Consider the following 19,616-nt stretch of genomic DNA (forward strand, 5'->3'; position numbering starts at 1 on the left):
ATCATCGATGGACGACAGGACGGCCGACGCGCATCGTTGTTTTTTTGCCAAGGTTGAGAATTGAATGATGAGCAAGTTCCCTAGAGGCTAGGGTCTGTCGTGTGGAGCCACACTAGGCCCTGATGTATGAAATCACCGTGTGTAAATTGATCAAGTGTCGACTACAAAACTAAAAAAACAAACGTCTGGAGATACAGACGTTCCAGCGCTATAAAACTCGGTATGCTCTATAAAACGCGGGATGAACTATAGAGCTCCGTGTGCACTATAAAACTCGGGACGAAATCGTTTTTGTTCCTGCAGTGAGGATCATCTGCCCGACATGGCAGTCGGCACCAGGGAGAGCGGGTAACGCCCATATTCCGGCAGTGGACTAGAGCTTCATGTTCGGAATGTACTTTTTAGCGTGGACGGGTGTCCAGAGCAGCACGCTATCCGTCCCTCTGCCGAATGCTGTCGTACTGTGCGCGACTGCAGACAAGGGGGCAGAAACACTCAAAACTCTATTGGCTCACAAACTTGTCTTTCAGAACAAGCCCGGTAGTGTCACGCAAGATGTTAATCAGCAGGTTCGGTGGGCCGCAGCAGCGCTGCGCCTTGGCGAGGCAAAAATGCGCCTTGTGAGCGAGACTCACCTAAAGGGATACTGCCCAAGGTAATTCCCGGGTGGGTAGTAGTTGCACACGATCGTACCGCATTTCGAGCTGTACGCGCATCCTAGGCCAGTGCTGTTCGCCCACATAACTTGGGTGAAGTGGCCAAACTGCTGGTAATTGAAGGAGTTAATTGAGGTATAGCTGCCAGCGACAAAGGATACCAGTGAACGACAAAGACGGGATGAGCGGGACGAAGGGTTTTTTCGTCTCCACTTGGTGGATTCCGCGAAGGCGAGCTGAGTTGTGGAAATGCGTCCTTGTGCGGAGATCGAGGAATGAAAATTCACGTGGATGCCCGACACTGGCGCTCGACGGTTCCTGCCTTGTTTCACTGCAGTGGTGATGCGAGAGAAACGGACGATACCGTGCCTCTTGCGGTGTAGCGTTCTTTGCTTACTATTTGTAGTTGTCTACCTCGCTGTACCACAGTTCAACAGCGTCGGAGCATGATGCTTGAAAAGATGACCTATACAGGTTCTCGCCGTACTGTACACAAGGACAAAAGTCCTCTGAAGCATCGATTTGCCTCGTACGCAAAGACGACGAAGGCTGGGTGCATCACTGCCTGGACTGTGAGCCACAAGACGTTCCTCGTGTGGTGAGGAACGATACTGTAAGGCCTTTCCGGAAGAAAATATCCCGAGTGAACACAACTGTCAGCAAGTCGCACGTCGAAGAAGAGAGACAGTTTGGGCACTGATAGTGACTCCGGCGTTGAATTTGCCCCTCTGGTAACCAGATCAATCTCCTATACCGTGTCACCCAAGCCTCTGGGTTCAAACGCAGCTTCAGCACCTAATTGGTCGCCGCTACGAGGCATGTGCACATACGAATTGCATCATGAACTTAGTTGTTAGCCTGCACTCAAGTTGGAGTTCTCGAGTGCGTTGTAAAATGCGCAGTCATGGAGGAACGTACCTGCATGACTCCGCTGTGTTGAAATGGACAGCTTCGCTGTTCCATTTGTGTTTTATACGACTCTGCTTGCTTGATAGCCGCGCTGTTTCGTTCCAGCTCCCGGATTGGTGTTGACATCCCTACTGCTCTCTTTTCATTGTGCGCTCGCAGGCACTCTGTTGTGATCACGAGAAGGCAGGAGGGAAGAGGTTGGAGGACAAGGTCACGCTTATTACAGCACCTTCTAAACTCAATTTGCAAGCGCAGGTGGCCAGGAACTGCACAGTCACCGCTGCATACTCGGCTTGCTGGCCGCCGTTTTAAAGTATGTAAATCTACTTCCGGTATGTGGAGCAGAAGGACAAGGGCTGGTTCGTCCAGTTGGCAGACTGACTCGCGTAGCACTTTGTCTACCGATCGAAGTTAGGTTGTGTCTCCACAGCATGCCAGCTTTCTGTGGCAGCCGCGACACTTTCATAGAGACAGTGTTGCCTAAACTTCAGCGGGCGTGACGTCGTGTGGCTGACATTCTAGCTCTTCAATTTTTTACTGTTGAGGACCAGAGGCGTTGGCCACGTTTTTTTTCGCATCTCTCGAGGAAGTCCGCAGGATATGTGGCCATGTACAACTGCCTTGTCTAGTTTCCTCACCATCCGTGAAATCTGCGGCAGGCGGGCTTGTGGTCGTGCTTGTAGTCGTAGATGTAGTTGTTGTGGTAGAAGTTCTCGTCGTGGTCGTAGTCGTGGTTGAAGTCGTGGTAGTCGTCGTCCGTGTGGTACTTGTTGTTGTAGTCGAGGTTGATGTTGTTGTAGAAGGTGTTTCCTCGCTTGATGATCCACCAATGACGACGGTAACTTGCGGCAGTCCGTCTCTCGCGACTATGCTCTCCCACTGACTGAGGCTGCTAGCAGAACACAGTGTCAGCAACCGCTGCACGGTTTCCGACTGAGGGATACGCGACACAGCTAGAGATGCGTCCGCGACACAATAACATCAGAGCGCCGTAGGACGCACTAGACTATTACGCAGTATACATTATACAACTTTCTGTTTAGTAGGACTTCAAAGTTAATGCGCACATTCTGGTTGTCTCTCACATTGACAGCGCAAGAGTACTTCGGCTCAGATGTTAGTGTCATCAGTGGCGCTACGAAACTCAACAGTAGGTGCCGTCTTACCTGAAAGGGTATTCTCCGACAGTGTTTCCTGCGGGAGAGTAGGCGCACAAGAGCCTTTCCGGCTTTCCAATCATGTTACATCCTTTCGTTTGAAAGCAACTCAACTTTTCGGAATCAGCCCACATCAAGAGGGTGAAGGAGCCTGTTTTCTTGAAATGCCAACGCGAGTAGTGCTCGTACCTGTATCAGTCACCGGTCCACAAAATAAAGTAGTCAACGCACCTACATTGTTGGCGCACTGATTAATGTTTTCTCCGAATCTCTTCTGCGGTCGAGAAGGCAACTGGGCAACACTTCGCGTCCCTTACGTGTAGTCGTGAACTTGGTTGTACCATGCCTTCACAGCATCAGCGCAGCTTACGCTGACTCCATCAAAAGTATTTATTCCCTGCAACATCAACAACACATGAATGTACTAGCAATTGAATGATACGTCGGGTGTGACAGCGGTCATCAAACGAAAGCCCTTCTTCTCGCGTTCATGGACAGGCCTGCCACGAGGGGGTCACGGTCAGAAGGAGGCAAGTACCAGAGAAATCTTACCTTAATGCTGCAATCATCTGGTTCATCAGTATCCACACATGCGTTGTCGGCGAAAGCCTTCAGTTTTTCCAAGGCACGATCCCCCTCTCCGGTGTCAAGCTCCCGTAGTGGTGTGGACAGGCGAAAACGTCTCTTGGAGTTATGATACGCCACGCAGCCTGAGCACATGTCCATGCATTAACACTGACGTATCCCTGAAGTACGGTACTTGTGGCAGGTGACGCAAGACTGCCTGATGCTAGATGGCGTTATTCCCACCATAGTACCTCTGCATTCAATGCGCGAAACAGCGTGCGAGCGTCCTCAGTCGTGGGCAGTTACTGGTAGTCAAATGTGTCCCATCCCTTTCTCTGCGTCGTCATGTAACGTTCAAAATGGTGCGCAGTGACAGCTGTCCCAGAGACACCTTGCATGATGCACGTACTTGAGGATACATCCTCGAAGCGAATTGTCGTGTCCGAACTTTGAGATGAGACTTCGCTCATGCCTATCTGCGGCGTCAGAAGTGCTCGGCCGAAGCGAGTTGCACTTTCGTGTGGTTGAGCCACAGTCACGAAGGCGCTAACCACGTAGGGCTCCTGATGGCGGTTTGTGGCGAATATGGGCTTCGATACTTCTCCTCTTGGGTGGCGAGATCCGCCGCGCATGCGGGGACTGTGGATGTTCACGTGAGCATATCTTGGTGTATTTTTAGGGGGAGGTTGTGCATCATGAAGTGAACTCGTTTCACTTCCGGCGTCAGAGGAGTCACCCAGATTCGTGTTGCTTAGTGACGGAGCTGTTGGTGCGTCGCCGGCTGTCTGCGAGTCGAGGGCTGCAATGCATGCATCAGACGCAGCAATGTAGTTAGAATACAGGGGTCGCATAACCCACACATAGCTACTCAGCTCTCTCTACAGGTTGTGGGTGCCCGAAGGACTCTGCACAGGTGGGCGGGTGGAACAGCGTAGCTAAACCGTGTAACGTTGATGAGGTTCTAACGGGGATGGGCAACCCACCTTGTGGCTGGCCAGCGAGCCATCCCGCAGTGGGATCAACATTTTCTATCAAGAAGCCTACGCAGATAGCGAGCAGGAGCTCAGGATGAGACGGACGAGTCCCTGCCATAATTGATGCGGATCGCGGACAGAAGGGGTGGATGCGCAGAAATGGAGTTGCTTGGACGACCCCGGCAGTCAGCCTAGGATATCAAGCGGAATGCCTTCGGATGGCTATGAAATGTCCAACACGAGCGCCTCCTGCGGTTAGGGATGCGGGTAGGGCATCCGCGGAGGGCAATAGGTTGGCTGGCGATAGTGCCGTAGGTGATAAAGAGTAGACCGCAGCGCGGCATGGACACAAGCGGTGCGACGGCAACCGCGTTGGAGGAGTGTTCAGCAACTGCAGGCGACGGGGAAGCGACTGTGTTGGCCAGTGAAAGACCCTGTTCTCCGCAGCAACAAGGAAGTAGCGGGAACGGGAGGAACACAAATCTGGGGAAGCCTCGATCCGAGGACTGAAGCAATGCCCGTCCGTCTGGGGTGGAGTATATTGGTGTGAAGAATGAGCCAGCATCGACCGTGACGGAGAAGTGACAGTTTGTCGCGCAGGAAGTAGCCCGCAATACGGGTGCTTTGATGAAGTGAACCAGGAATTGGTACCGACCGGCGGTGCACATCAAGCGGCAATATGCTGTCCACTCAAAACGGTGAACAGGATGGCGATCTGGACCTCATGGGGCTGGAGCAAGCCATCGAAATCGCGAGCCGTACCGTGCAGCAGCAGGAGGAACGGAAGAGGCTAGGTCAGTGAGCTATTCGGGCCGCTATCAGCCTGCACGCCGGCTGTCTTCCTCCGCAGTATCATTCCAGCGCAGTGATCGCGTCAGATATCCGACGGGCGACCCCTCAAGACCTCTTCAGCTTGCGGAATAAAGAGCGTTATGACTTCTCGCTACAGGACGCTGACGAGCTAACTCGGCCTGCGGGCTTCGACATGCCCTTGAAGGGATGGTGCCTCCTGGTACTCCACAAATGAAAACTACAAAGTGTTGTAGGCACATGTGAAACAGCCACGGCCGTGCGCTACCAGCGCAGTACGTGTAGCCGCGGCTAACAGAACGGCAATGTGACACCTCTGTTCGTTAGCACGCGGCAGCACTGCTCTCGCTGTAACGCCGCAGACACAGGAACCTTTCCCGTAAGTAAATCTGTGCTTTTTGATCTCGTTTTCTCCTAGCAGGATCGGAAGCTCATCTGGTATTGCGCGGAGTGGGTAAAGATTCATGGGACGCTTCTGTGATATGGTCTGTAGCAGTTCTGATAACCACAACGTAAGACCATTTGCAGATCCACATGACCCACCGCTACCCCGGGCCTGCTCAGATGTCCTCCTGTAGTTAGGATCTGCTTGCTACGAGAAGGCCAAACACACCCTTGCTGACTACAATTATGCAGCTCGCGGGTCGCCTCCAATACCCTCCAGTTCCAGCGGCCGCCGCCTCAGTCCTCGGCTGCCTGTTGTCGCATGTGTAAGCACACTCAAGAAGCACAGGCAGTCCGTGCACGAAATCGCAGAATGGTGAGATTTCCAGTGGACGCGGGAACGTGGGTGCGACGGAAAAAACACGCGAAACAGGTGAAGCTTTTAGAGTTCAGCCGTATTTCCGTCCGGTCAGAACCCATGAATTGGGCCAAAACCAAGCGATCCGGACCATGTTGGCATTTCTGTTAACTCTAGGACACAAGGCATCCACAGGATTCAAATCCGAGGGAACGGGAACGCGACAGGCGTGGGAAGCCCGCCACGCGATACATCTACAGGGCCCGTCAAGGACGGCACCTGGCGGAGACCGCCTAATTTGCAAACAGCTGCCTTAGGGGCTGTACTGGTTAATAGCGTATTGTAGTGTCTTGTCTGTAGGGATTTTACCAAAAGTCTGGCACCCTAACGCCGGCTCGATTTTCTAGGAATGAGACGTCGGTTACTGTCCAATGCAGAAAAACGTTTCTCGGGTAGACCGACTCTAGACGGTACGGGGTGTCAGTGCCGCTGCTGGAACCACTACAAACATGTAGACGACTCGTGTGCTAAAGTGGCTCTTCTCTTCTGAACGTGCTGCTGAAGTCTTGCCACTCTACTTCGGAGGTCTGTGCGGAGCCTGCCGCGAGCGGCGCTAGCGTGTCTCTCGGGGACACGCGCAGGGGTAAAAATGCAATGGTGTTGGATCGACTTTCACATGTAAGGCGCCTAGGCAGCACACACGTTCAGTCAGCCGCGCTATAGTTCAAGAGAAGCTGCCACTGCGGATTGGTTGCTTCGTCGCGGCGCTGTCGTTGTACGACGGCGCGAAACGCCATGGACGGCGGAGCGGCGTAGGCGGGGCTCGGCGTTGACCTCGCATGGCAGCGTGAACCGTCCGCGCGCAGCTTCCGGGGTTCACTCGTCCGCAGTCTGGTCTTGCCGGAGCTGGCTGTGCTAAGCACTGGCGAACGCCACACGCATAGTCGCTCGAGTACCAGAGGAGTATTTTCGCGGAGCTGTGGGGGTACGACCTTCTTCAAAACGATGGCATCTTCCTGAGAAGGTTAATTCGGTTGTTGGTTTTTTCTTTCCAGTTTGTAAGCGTCTGTGTCGAGAAGTGGCTTCTGGACTGTGCCTGCGAATGAGCCTCGCTCGGTGCCTTGTCGAGCGCCGTGCAGCCAGCGCCCAGGAAGCTCATCATCCAGCGATTTCCTCCCTCACGCACGAGGCCGTACAGCCGACGTGGCGAGGCCATTTGTAACAGCCGTGGCGACTTGCTTTCCACTAAAACCCAGAGATAACATTTCTTTCTACTTCCCTTAACGGTGTTTTTTCCGCAGCTCCTCAGGAAAAGCCCATCTCTGGTATATTTCTTCGTGGAACAACTTCTTCCATCTCGTCGATCGCTCCCCGGGGCTGCGAGCTTGCTCAATCGCTTGCTGCCCGTTCCACGACCCGTCCGTCCAATCGACTGCCTTACCTCATGCCCACCCTGTAACGCACAAAGTCAAGGCGTCCGTCTTTTGGAGCATTTGTCTTGTTTTCTCTGGCCTTTCCATGCAGCTGCGGAGCGCTAGTTCGTCTTTGTTCTTCCACGGTCCGTGCTGTGTTGTCGTCTCCGTCCTCCAACCAGCGGGAGAGGTCAGTTGTTCGTTGCAGCGTGCCGACTACTGAAACTGTGCGCTTCTTCCCCGGTGAGATTTCTTCAGTGTTGTGCCTCACTTCTCTTTGCTTTGCCCTAACGCGAGTTGTGGCAACTTTCTGCATTCTTTGCCCGCACAGCTAGCGAAATGGCGCAGATAGATTCACAAAGCGTTCCGCCTTCGGGTTTTCCCCAGACCAGTTCCCCGGTCCCCGGCACTGCGCCGCAGACCGCCGTGGACGGCGCGTCGTCGCCTGCCGGCATGTTTCCGCCATCGCCTGGCTTCGGCGGCACGACGCCGCAAGTTTCCACGGTGCCTGGCATGACCGTTCCAGGCGCCGGCGGATACCCCGCGATGACGATGCGGAACTGGCCTGAGCACAGAGGCGGTGCAACCACCGCTGGCACCTGGCTCACTCACTGCTGCCAGCCACGCGCGACGATGGATTCCACTGCGGGGGGCCGCAACTACGACCAGGAGTACGGCGACAACATGTGGAGGTGGACGCGGGAGGGCAAGCTGCAGCTGCGCTGCGGCCAGCCGCTGGTTCCAGTCCCCGTCATCCAGGAAGTTCACCGCCGCGACAAGATCATCGAAGTGCCGCAGGTCGATGTGGTCGACGCCGTCCGCCCCAAGGTGTATAACCAGGGAGTGGAGCACGAAGTCCCGGTCATGCAGATCAACGCGGACCGCGAAGACTTTGACGTCGAGCAGATCAAGTACGTCGAGAAAGAGGTTGTCGTCCCCATCGTCACCGGCTTCACCCACAAGTTCGTCGCCAAATGGGACATACGCGAAGTCCCGCGCCCGGTTGTCAAGTACGTCGGCAAGCAGGAGGAAATCGAAGTCGAAGTGCCCCAGGTGAAGTTTGTGGATAAGGTCGTAGAGCACGAAGTCGTCGTGGATACCATCGAAAAGAAGGTCCCGAAGATCATCGAGGTCCCCAAGTACGTCGACGAGGTGAAGTACGTGTGGAAGCCCGTCGAGAAGATTGTTCACGTCGAGAGATTCGTTCCTGTCTTCGACGTCTCCCTCGAATGTCCAGCGCCTCTCATCGTGCCCTACCCCGTGCAAGCTGTCAAGGAGATGCCCGCGGTCATGGTCCGCAAGGAAGTCCCCGCGGCGGCGCTCGACGAGCAGGACGTCGACGTCCTCTCGCCGCCGGGCACTGTCCGCGTCCCCGAAGAGTATATCCGCGAGTACCACAAGACGGCGCCCGAGGGTGGTGTGGCGACGCTCTGCGGCCCGGGCGGCGCGGTTCTCTCACAGGAGCAAGAGGCGGAAGTCCAGTACGTCACGGCCGAGCAGATCAAGGAAGCCCGCGGATCCGCTCCTTCTGATGGCTCTGTCACCGACAGAGGAGTCGCGAGGGACTCCCTTGCCGAGTCCCTGCAGGAGGAAGGCCTCGAGAGACAGGGCAGCGGTCGCTCCGCGCCGGGCTCCGAGCCGGAGGTGCAGTGAGGCACTCGAGCCCACGCCAGACGGAAAGAAGGCAAAATACTGCTGTTGATGTTTTATCAGTGCACGCAGACAGTGAGGCAGCTAAGAGTCACCGGGGAACAGGGACGGAGAAACAGGTGTGGAGCTTGTCTTGATGAATTTTGCATGTGGACACGATGCTCAGTTGTTCGTCGATAGATCGGGACGCCTGTCATCTGGAGGATCGGTCGTGCACCCTGTCTCGGCGACTGCCTCCGTAATTCTGGTTTTTCTGTTCTGCTGTGTGAATCGAGTGACAGAGGGATCTTCTGCCGTCGACTCTCACCGACGTTTCGTTTTATGTATGTACTATTTGCAATGCGACCAGAGCTTTCGTGAGGGACTCATTTTGTTTGCCCTTGCTTCTTCATGTGCGGGCAGACCGCACACTTCGCGTTCCAAAACTCTGGCACGATTCCTCTTGTGTAAAAAAGACAACCGCAAACGGAACGCATCTGCGCACCGGTCCTAGAGGCCGGCAGAGCGCGCCGGCCTCTAGGGCTTCCGTTTCCGCCGAAAACAGATGCATTTTTACCCACACATGCAACCGCGTAGCTGATGTGCATATTCCCACGCGGGTGCTCGGCGGTGCACCGGAGCCAGGAGGGGGGCCTCCTCGTTCCCTGCGCTCTGTGGAATTTGTGGGTGAACTACGAAACCCTTTTTGCAAACTGCTTTCTCTATTTTTTAAAGGGCACAGCTTTTGAGTCACTCCTCAGCAGGAATCCTTCGATTCCGAGGACGCGTCAGGGCTCTACCGCTTCTGCGAAAGCATCTCAGAAACTGCACCCATCCACACGGGTGAACAGTTGCTGTCGCAAAAAGTGTCAGTCAGCGGCGGGAGAAGCGTACCGGTAGAAAGTAGAAAGCACTACCATTGCGGATATCATGCAAAACATCGCACGACGAGGGTGTGGGTGCGCGGCTTTTATGTAACGAACTCAGCAGCAGCCAGTCTAGGGTACACCACGATGGGGGGCAAAGCTCCTCAAGATGTCTAAAGCAGTAGTCCAGCTCGTAGTATATACTCCCCAGAAAAAACTGATAAATCATCCAGTCTGTGAGGCGATCACTCGAAGTACCATGCCCCTGATCATACTGGCGCGGACGCATATGCAGGTGAAACAGCCCTCTTTTAACTCCAGTGAACCACATCGCAGCAAAAATTACCTCCGACAACCAAGAGTGGTGGCCTCAACTAGTCTGCTCCAGCAAGATTCACCAGGTTGAAATATCAGTTTCTACCGAACGTTTGATACATGCATTGTGGATGAATGCAAAGCACGAAAAGCGCCAACGAGAGGCTCAGATCGCACCGGCAATCCTGGCGCTTGCCAAACAAGGTGTGAGGTCTGTGCTTCGCAGGATGTTTTATAGGTGTCGACGAGAGGGATAAACACAGAGATACAAGCCTTCCTTCTGGCGGCTGGACTCGCCCTCACGTGTGCCAACACGCTTTCGCGGCACAGCTGCTAGACAAAACCCATTCCTAGGGCAACGCGCCCCAACGGACTCTCGCCACGTCTTTGCTCGCGCCAGCTGAGCCTCATCGACGAGTCACAGGGTGCACCGGTATTCCGCAGCACCAACGCGCGTCGAGGCCCTCGCACACTCATGCAGCCCTCCTCTTCTACTCCTACCCCCCCACCCGCCTTCCCCCTCACCCCCTCTCTGGCGCTCGGCGCGGCGTCTCTTGCTCGGAAATCAGTTCAGCCTCGCCGCGCGGGTCGCGGACGCACGTTTTCTTTTTTAGAACTCCCGTTTCGCTGCGCCTCCGCGTCCCCCCCTGCCTCGTCCCGCCCCTCGGGCACCCCGCGGCCCGCCGCGCCCTCCGCGGGGTGGGGGGCCACCGCCGCCGAAGGCTCCAGACGCGGGCCTGGCAGGTGCGTGGCTGGGCGGCGCGTGTGCGTGTGGCGTCGCGGGCCCGTAGGGCGAGAAGGCCGAGCCCGCGGGGGAGGGGGCAGGAGACGGCGAGCGCGCGTGAGACGCAGCGGCGGCCTGCGCGCCCGCGAAGGTGCCCCGGTGCGCCGCCCGTCCAGCAGGGCCGTTCCTCGCACGCGTCGCAGGCGCCGCCCCGCCGCCGCCGGGCGCAGAGGGTCGCGGCGGCTGCGAGGGCGCGTGGGTCTCCGCGGAAAACGCAGCGCCCCCTGCGGGGGGGAAAGACGGCTCCTCTGGGAAGTAGTAGTACGAGGAGAAGTGCCCGCCTTCGGGCTCTCTGTGCGCCGCGACAGGCGCCTCTCGGCCCCGACCGCCGCGCCCGCGCGGGTCTCTTCGCCCTTTGCCTCTCTCGAAATCGGCCTCAGAGGGCAAGCCCCCGCGTCGCTGCGGCGGCGCACTCGGCGCGGACTGCGGAGGAGCCTCTCGCGCACTGGGCGGCACGGACTGCAGAGAGAGATTCACGGCCGGCGCACTCGCAGGGGCGCTCGCGGGAGGCGTGCGGGCGGCCGCAGAAGGTTTTTCTTTGCAAATCAGGTCAAGTAAGTCGTACGCGACAGGGGCTTTCGGGTCTCGCATGTAGAGGCCCTCGTCGTCGTCGTCCCTGCGTCGCCCCCTGCCGCGACCCCGCCCGCCCCCGCGAACGCCGGCGCCTTCGCCCGCCTCGTCGCGGGGACGCCCGCGCCGCTCGCCGCGGTCTCGGGTGCCGGGAGTCACGACGAGCGACTGGAGGGCCGCTTTCTTCGCCTCCTCGTGCTGCTTCTGTTGGAATTTCTCCACTTTGCTGCCCGCGCCCCCCGCGCCCCCCGCGTCCACCTCGTCCTTGAGCTGCTGGAGCGTCTTTCGGGCCTCTTCACGGTCCTCACCGCGGTGGGCGTTCTGAGCCTTCTCGCGGCTCTTCTGGTGCTGACTCTCGAGCGCCGCGGCGACGACGCCCTGCCCCTCGGCGAGCGCCTTTTTCGCCGCCGCATAGGAAAAAGGCACGAATCGCGGGGGAGCTTCGTCCTCGCCCCCTCCACCAACCTTCCGGTGCAAGCGCGCCTGCTGGACCTGCTCGCGAAGTTTGAAAGCACTCTCCAGACTTCCCACGCGGCCGCCGAGGACCTGCACGGTCGCCGGCTGCAGCAGGAACAAGCCGTTCATGAGGCGCGTCGACGGCGACAGCAACATCTTCAGGCCCGGCACCAGGGCGACGTCAAGCTGCCGGCAGTACTGGTGCTCGATCGCCGTGTACGTACACCCCGCGCCGTCCGTGAGCTTGAGCAGCAGCATGCGCCGCTTGTGCCCGCGGTAGCACGGTGCAGCAGCAGCTGCAGCCGCAAAGTCTTCGGCGCCCTCCTTCAGAGGCAGCGTGATGTCTCGCGACGAGAGAAGCATGAGGAAAAGCGGCCCCGGGAGCGCAGCAGGCGGCTTCTGCTGCATGAAGCCCTCAGGAAGCGGCGGCGCCAGCGGCAGCGTGCGCAGGTCGGAAGAGAGGAGGAACTGCTGGAGCGAAGCGAGCGACAGCGGAGCAGCGCGCGCGGGCGCAGAGGCCGCGGCAACTTCAGTGCCCCCATCCAGAGCGTCCATGACGAGATCTGAAAGTGAATCCAGCGGCTCAACCTTGAACTTCACGCTCCACTGCTGATGCAGCTGCGACAGCAGCGCAGCGGGGGCCGCCATGGTAAATCCGCGAAAGACAGAGAGACAGAAGGAAGACTCTACGCGACGCGCAGGCGCGAGGGCGAGGCGACCAGAAGGAGGAAGAAGACGCGAGAAACCGGCGCCGAAGGCGACTCCGCGCACGACGCTTGCGAGGGCAGCCGGCCGTCTCAAGGATCGCCGAGGTCAAGCGGGATCGCAAATGGACTCACGAGAGACAAAAACGCCGCAGAAGAAGCAACGCTGAGGACAGAGAAAGCGGAAAGGAAAGAAGAGATGGTAAAGCACAAGAGGGGAAGGAGAGGACAGACCGGAGAGCCGGACCGGCGCCACGAAAGCCGCGAACAGCGAACTTCGGTGACGCGCTGAGGATTCCAAGGACTCCAGAGCCCGTCCCGCGAAACAAGAAAGCAGGAGATCATGCGATGGCAGCCCAGGCAAGAAGAGGAGAGTGAAAGACGGACGGGAACTGGAAGAAGAAAAGAACTTGCCTGCTTGGGCGAGTGACACGGGAGATCCCGGCTGCAAGGAAGCCAAGAGGAGAAGGCGCCTTCAGGATCTGCCTCGCTCACTGTAAAACAAGAGAGCACAGTCGCCGTGGCTGGCGGACATGGAACGTGAAACGCGGGAAAAAAGCTTAATAGAGGAGCGGATGTGTCGCGACATTGCTCGCCCCAATGCAGAAACTTGCCCTCTCTCCTTTCTCTCAGCAGCTTCCATCTTTCGCGCATGCGCACACAGCAGTCCCACTTTGTTCGCATCGACGGCGAAAGACGAAGGCGGAAATCAGCAGACCACCGCCAGTCGCTCTCCTGGTGTTCAGTCCTCCTAAAAGCCGTCAAGAAGAGGACATTCCGCGTTTTCCATCTCTGCCATTTGGTACTTCTACGCGACGCCTCGTGACACTCCGTATCCAACAGCCTTGGCATGCATTTGCCCTGTCTTGGCCTGCTTCGAAGCTGCAACGGGCCCAAGAAGGTCAAAATTTCGTATCTCGTCCTTTTCTTCTCTCAACTGCGTCTTCCAAGGAAGTCTTTTTCCGCTGTACGTACACTTGGTCCTGACGGCTTCCTCGTCCATCTTCTTCTGCCTCCATCTTCGTGTGCCGGAAGGAGTCGGCCGCGTAGTCGCTTTTCGCGCCTTTGGCTTGGCTCGCCTCTTACCCACCCAAACGGGCCACTCGCGCTTCAGAAAACTGCGCAGATTCGTCTGCGGATGAATGCTTCTGCTGTCGCTTCCCTTGCTGAACTGAGAAGCTGTCTTCAGCGTCCTGCGCCAGCAGCGCCGTTTTCTGCAAAACCCTACATCCTTGTCTCTTGCCCTCCCGTTTCTCGGCGGTGGCCACGGCTATACGCGCCCGCGCGCAAGAAGAGATCCGCGACGACGCAGACATGATCTTTTCCTCTTTTTGAAGGGCAAGAAGTCGACTGAAAGACCCCGAGAGGAGGAAGACGAACGCGCAGGAGAGCGGTCGGAGACCAAACGTAACGAGTTTTATTCGCGTTCTGCAGCGTCGCTCTGAGGGCGACGGAATCCACAGGTCAAAGAAACGTGTACGTTTGTTCCTTTGCGCAACGATGCCAATCCAGTGGTCGCCTGCACGCAACGCAGACGGGAGTCTTCAGATTCTGCAGGGAGAAAGGGGCGACGAAGAGGTGATCGCGTACCGGGAAGATGACGTCACCCTCCTTCTGAAGAACGATTCCTTTGGTAAGTGCGCCGCCTTAGCGAGTCTGCGGGACGATCGCGGCGAGGCCTCAAAGCCCCGCCTTGCATGCCGGCATTGTGAGTGCCAGTCCGCGGCATGTGTCTTTCTTTTTGTATCCCCCGCGCCGGGGAGGGGGGTGGAGGGGAAGGGGGCGTCTGCGCATTAGCTGGATCGTCTGCTGACTATCCCTCTCCGGGCAACGCAACTGAGCAGGTAAGGCGCAGACGCTCATGCAGCCTTTCCCGCGAGCCATGCGGCCTTTCCCGCGAGTCTTGCTGGGCGTCGTGTTTATATTAAGTTCGCATGGAACCGTATCCACGGTAAAGTTGGAGCGCCATCCAGCTTGCCGTCTACGTTGTTAGGTCAAGGCCGCTGCCTGCGTCGCTGCGTGGCAATCGAGAGAGAGCGAGAGCGAATGCAGGGGGATATTTCTCTGCGTGGAGAGCTCGGCGGCGCCTGCACGGCCTCGCGGGAGATATCATGTCTGGCTGTCTCTTCGAAGGTGGATGTGTCATCTGTGTTTCTCCGGCTTTGTGGAGAGCTGCGCGAGCGCCGATCGCCTCGCGGTGCGTAGGACGCCGCTCACCGGGGCGCCTGGAGGGCCTTCAAGCAGAGCGACTGAGGCGCTGCGCGGAGGTCGTCGCTCGCTCTGCTGCCTGCAGGCGCGGGCACGCTGTACGTGACCTCGAAGCGCGTCGCGTGGCTGGCGGAGCCTGGAGCAGCCAGCGGCGCTTCCGCGGAGGCGAAGGACATCTCCATCGACTATCCCTCCATCGTGCTTCACGCTCTCTCTCGAGACCCAAGTGAGGCCGACGGACGCTACTCGCATCTCCCTCGCGCTCTGCAAGCTTGTCGAGTTCATCCTGTCGAGTTAGCTGACTGCATCCTTAGGATCAGACCCAAAGAGTTCACTAGTAATGGAACTAGAAAAGAGGAGATCGCGTTAGCTTTTCGGAAATCGACTTCCTAGCGACCAATATATGTTGGTACAAAGAAGTTACCATAGCTCCGTAAAACGCAGGCATCGAGTGTCGCATCAACCTGCATGCGCCAGCCGGCAGGCTGCCGCGGACGCCTTCGTTTCTCGGCGGCGTGCAACTTGCCACGCGTTCGTTTCGTCCGTTGGGTCGCCTCCTCTTTTCAGTGACAAGTCCGCTTTCTTCCTCAAACAAGGTGCACATGCATATATATGTATATATATTATTTATATACGCGTATGCGGCTCCTCGTGCACGCTTCTATGTATGCACATGTATATATTAATATATGTATCATATGTGGATCTTTATGCATGCATCTATATATGCATATATATCTTAATATATGTAAGTGTGGCTCTGTAGGCATGCTTAAATATATGCGTATAATATATATGTAATATATTTGTGTGTATTTGTGGTTATATATGCGTGCTTAATTATATGCATCTATATATATGTCGGTTGATGGCCTGCGTGACTTCGAATGCATCAGCCTTCGCCCGGGGACTTCTGTCTCTTTGCTGTTTCTGCGTCGCAGACAGCGGCCATCCGCCATGCATCTACTGTCAACTCAAGAGCGACGCGGAGGAGGAGGATGAGGACTACGTCATCCCAGAAATGCGTCTCGTCTCTGCGTCTCCCGAGTGAGTGAAAGAAGATACAGATATAAACATATAGATATATAAATCCAGATATATGGATATGTAGATATATATATTTATGTAGATATATCGATATACAGATAAAGATAGATATGTCGATATCTCGATATAGATATAGATGGGTTGAGAACTGCCCAAAGTCTTTCGAGCGCGAAGGGCGCGCACCGTGACTCGCGTCCGCGAGCCCAGTGTCTCGTTGCTCTTCGCAGAGCGTCATCCTGCTTCTCTACGCGGCCTCAGGCCGAAGCCAAGAGGCGCGGGAGTCTTCAGCTTCTTTTCTTCTGAGGGGAGTGCGTGGTGGCGTCTCGTCGCGCGTGCGTCTTGCGCTGGCGAATCCTCCTGTTCTGCGCAGGAAGCTGGACACGATCTTTAAGGTCATGTCGGAGATGGCGGCGCTGAACCCCGATCCCGACGCGGACGATGGAGAAGACGACGACGACGACGATTTCATCATCGACGCCGACGGACTCCGCGGCGGCGTGCCGCCAGTAAGAACCAGCGATGAGGGTTTCGTAGGCCTCGTTCCAAGCTGCTGTTCGGCAAGATAGTGACATGCAGACCTTGCGTCTGTCGTGTGCGTTGCGAGGGGTTCATTGCATTCCTACGGAGAGGGGAGAAGGACGTCCGTGTGCGTCGAAAGGAAGATACGTGTCTGTCTGTGTTTCTCTGCCTGTCTGTGTTTCTCTTTCTCTGTATGTACGTATGTGTATATGTATGTATATATATCTGCATGTGTATGTATGTGTATATGTATGTATATGTATGTATGTGTGTATGCGCTTGAGCGGCGCACGTGTCAGCCGCGGAGGTAGGGCAGTGTGTCAGCGGAGAGCGAGGTACCTGGGCTAGCGGCACTGTCTAGCGGCGTGTTTGCGCGTGTTTTGTTTCCTCTTCAGGGTTGGGAGTTCGTTGAGGAGGCGCAAGACGGCGCCCCGGGCGATGACGGCGAGAACGGCGATACAAAAGATGCGACGATGACGCACTAGCGAGGCGCTCAAACCGGGGCGCTAAGAGGCGCTCGCGGGCGGTGGAGTGCGCTGCTGCGTTTCCTCCAGGGCAGGACAGTGCTGGCATTACGCGAACTCTGCTTGAATACGCTTTTCTCGAGAGTTGCAGAAAGGGCGAGTCCGCGGGAGCCGCGTCGCCGGGGCGCTCTGCACAGCGCAACCTCTCGCGCAGGCACGAGGCAGAAGGGCCTTCACGGTGTGCAGAAGCAGCCGCGCATGCAATCGCGACTGCAGAGAAACCGCTTTCCCTACCAGACTCTTCTCGCTGCGTTCGGCGAGTTGCGAGTGGCGGTGTGGCATGCAGCTGCGCACATTTTCAGTCTTTAGTGCCTCTAGCGTCGAAGGGAATCTTCAAAGTGTTCAGGTTTTGTATCTTGAGGGTCACGTGCGGATGGACGCCACTACCTTTGTCTATAACTAAGTTCGTAGACTTGAGGGCAACTAGACGGAAAAAACAGTTGGGCCTCGGCAGGAGCATGCAAGCGTCCGTTGGTAGCCACTCTCGCTACCCAGTTTTGCTCCCTAATTTCGTCTTATTATGCGACTCCACGCTGCACATCCCACTCCTTGAGTCTCCAAACGAGTGGCGGCTGCTCGTGGATTGCTTGAACGCGGAGCAACGATAGAGAAAAAAAAACATTCTGCTTGCCAGAGAGGCCGCTGGCATCGACTACACGCGAGCCAAGTCATCCCGCGATCTGGAAAAATTGAGACGTGCGCTCCACGGAATCTCGGTACATCCACACCCTACTATACTTTGAACGTCGTCCTGCCAGTAGGAGGCATCTGTGAAGCTGGCTGCAGCAGCCTTCTTCAAGAGAGAGGGAGGGCTGCTGAGTGTGTGGTGGTGCTGTGGCTACCTCTCCGCATTTGGGAGGCGTGCGGGGGCGCCGATGAGGGACTTTCAAAGGTCGTCGACTCTCTTTGAGAGCCTGAAGTCGTTCTGTAACTGAGGGGAAGGCTACCCGCCTGCTCATTCAGCCAAATAGACAGCGTAGTGTAGAGGGCAGGTGAGCAGCATACGCCCGCGGGCGTGGCGGAATGCGCCTGTATGCCCACAGGAGCTCAGCATCAGACACAGTTTCGAGGCGAGCAGCGGTGCGATCTGAGCTCTAGACGATAGGCTTGCGAGGTGTCCGACGTAGAGATTAGCGTCTGCGCAACAGCCTTTGGTAAATACGGAGCTCCTTACGCCGCGTCGCCTCAGTCTGCCTCGTCGCACCCTATGGATGAGTCATGGGCGCCGACTGTGGTCGCCTCTGTCCCGCGTAACGAGCCGTAGGCACCGGCTGTTGTCTCCCATCTCTCGCATTTCGTGTGTAGTCTGAAGAGTTGTTGCCACTCACACAAGTCGTTCACAACTCGGGCGCCAACGCACCCGGGTGATTCGCTCCGGAAAGTCTGTGTTTGCATATGCTGCATGCGGCGCGCCCTCGCGCTCTCTGCACAACGCGCGCTGCGAGGCGATGGCGCTTCCACGCCCTGAGAACTGACGTCGTCAGCGTCTTGCCTCCCTTTGCCTCCTTCCTGCAGATTTTGCGCAGGCGACAGCCTCAAGAGGAAATCTGCGCTTCGCAAGGAAACTAGCTGCGAAAGCGAAGGTGCGCCGGCGACCCGCGGCTACGAGCCACGCTGCAGAAGGCTCAAGCCTACTCAAGGTTTTTCCGTCGTCATGAATGTGTCTGCCATGTGTCTGCCCGAGCTGAGCCGCAGGGAGGGAAATCCACGCGCCCGTGATGAGATTCTTGTCAAAAAACGAGGCTTTTTGGCCGTCGCGCATTTGTGCTGCCTTCGCGGCGCATTCTTCCTACGTGTGAGTTTCTGCGACTCCCTCCGTTCCTTTTTCCGCTTCAGCGTTCCTGCCTTGAGCTGCGCGCCTTTCCCTCACAACCGGCGCGCGCATCCTCGTTTCAGGAAGAGCTTCGCAGAGACGACTCCAGGTTCTTTTGTCTTCCAGGGGGCTCCCGCAGCCGTAGACATATCGATAAGTCCAGTCAGCACTTTTTCTCCCTCCCTGCTGGCGTTTTCCGCGGTCCTCTCGGCTCCAAGGAGCGCCTCACGAGCTTCGTCTCCCCTCCTCCACAGTGTTTGCTCAGGTCGTGCCAGCTTTTCTCCTTCTCACTCAATGTGTGGATTCCTGGTGGTCCCCGATGCTTTGACTCGCCTCCCTCGGTCGCATTCGAAAATCCCGCAACCCATCTCTGCATGCTGTTCGGCGCTCTGCGTCCTTCTTGCCGGCCGAAACGAACCCTGGTCAGTTGAGGCCGCCCAGCTTTCGTAACTCCGCTTTTTGCCTCCTGTGAGAGTCTTCTGACGCATTTTGTCATCGTTCTTTGCTAGCATCTCTCGAGGCTTCACCGCCACCGCTGTGCCCAGTGTTCTGTTCACTTCTTGCCGTCGTTCGCCGCTTCTTTTGAGGCAGACTCGTCTGGCGCCCCCCCCCCCTCCCCCCCCCGATCCTCATCCTCATCGCGCGGACAGCAGCTATCGCTGGCGCTTGCGAATTCGGGGTCCTTTTGGCTTATCTTCGCCGCTTTCCCGTCTTGTCTGTCTGTGTTGAGCGAGGCTTCTCGGAGGAAGTCCCGCCTCGTCACAATCTATTCCGACCCCGGCGTTTTCTTGTCTCCCTCTCGTGGGATCATTGGCGTCACAACTTCCAGTCCCAACCGAGCAAGTTTCCAGCTTCTTGCTCGCATTTTTCCTCCGCTGTGCTCACTGTGTCCGTAGGTGCATCCGCGTGCTTCCGTCCTCCTGCTAAAACACCCGCGGTGTAGTCCCCTCTTCG

At 56.9% G+C, this 19,616-nt stretch overlaps 4 protein-coding genes across 4 annotated transcripts; 2 read left to right on the plus strand and 2 right to left on the minus strand.

Moving 5' to 3' along the window:
- Positions 1 to 431: 431 nt before the first annotated feature.
- On the minus strand, positions 432 to 4,140 carry BESB_047780 (mucin family glycoprotein; the record flags this gene model as incomplete). The annotated part of the gene is made up of 9 exons (XM_029363229.1): positions 432 to 471; positions 636 to 797; positions 1,054 to 1,142; positions 1,575 to 1,729; positions 2,204 to 2,454; positions 2,732 to 2,911; positions 3,040 to 3,119; positions 3,275 to 3,432; positions 3,699 to 4,140. 9 exons carry the CDS (start codon positions 4,138 to 4,140, stop codon positions 432 to 434), a joined length of 1,557 nt encoding a protein of 518 aa, XP_029220595.1.
- Positions 4,141 to 7,566: 3,426 nt separating this feature from the next.
- On the plus strand, positions 7,567 to 8,880 carry BESB_047790 (alveolin domain containing intermediate filament IMC6; the record flags this gene model as incomplete). Its single annotated transcript, XM_029363230.1, has 1 exon — positions 7,567 to 8,880. The coding sequence occupies one exon, from the start codon at positions 7,567 to 7,569 to the stop codon at positions 8,878 to 8,880; it is 1,314 nt and encodes a 437-aa protein (XP_029220596.1).
- Positions 8,881 to 10,647: 1,767 nt separating this feature from the next.
- BESB_047800 (uncharacterized protein) lies at positions 10,648 to 12,495 on the minus strand (the record flags this gene model as incomplete). The annotated part of the gene is made up of 1 exon (XM_029363231.1): positions 10,648 to 12,495. The coding sequence occupies one exon, from the start codon at positions 12,493 to 12,495 to the stop codon at positions 10,648 to 10,650; it is 1,848 nt and encodes a 615-aa protein (XP_029220597.1).
- Positions 12,496 to 14,051: 1,556 nt separating this feature from the next.
- Positions 14,052 to 16,810, plus strand: BESB_047810 (Nucleotide-sensitive chloride conductance regulator (ICln) protein; the record flags this gene model as incomplete). Its single annotated transcript, XM_029363232.1, has 5 exons — positions 14,052 to 14,184; positions 14,845 to 14,985; positions 15,701 to 15,806; positions 16,177 to 16,312; positions 16,721 to 16,810. 5 exons carry the CDS (start codon positions 14,052 to 14,054, stop codon positions 16,808 to 16,810), a joined length of 606 nt encoding a protein of 201 aa, XP_029220598.1.
- Between the last annotated feature and the right edge of the window lie 2,806 nt (positions 16,811 to 19,616).

This window comes from Besnoitia besnoiti, chromosome III, assembly GCF_002563875.1.
Source record: "Besnoitia besnoiti strain Bb-Ger1 chromosome III, whole genome shotgun sequence".
NCBI classification, from domain to species: Eukaryota; Apicomplexa; class Conoidasida; order Eucoccidiorida; family Sarcocystidae; genus Besnoitia; species Besnoitia besnoiti.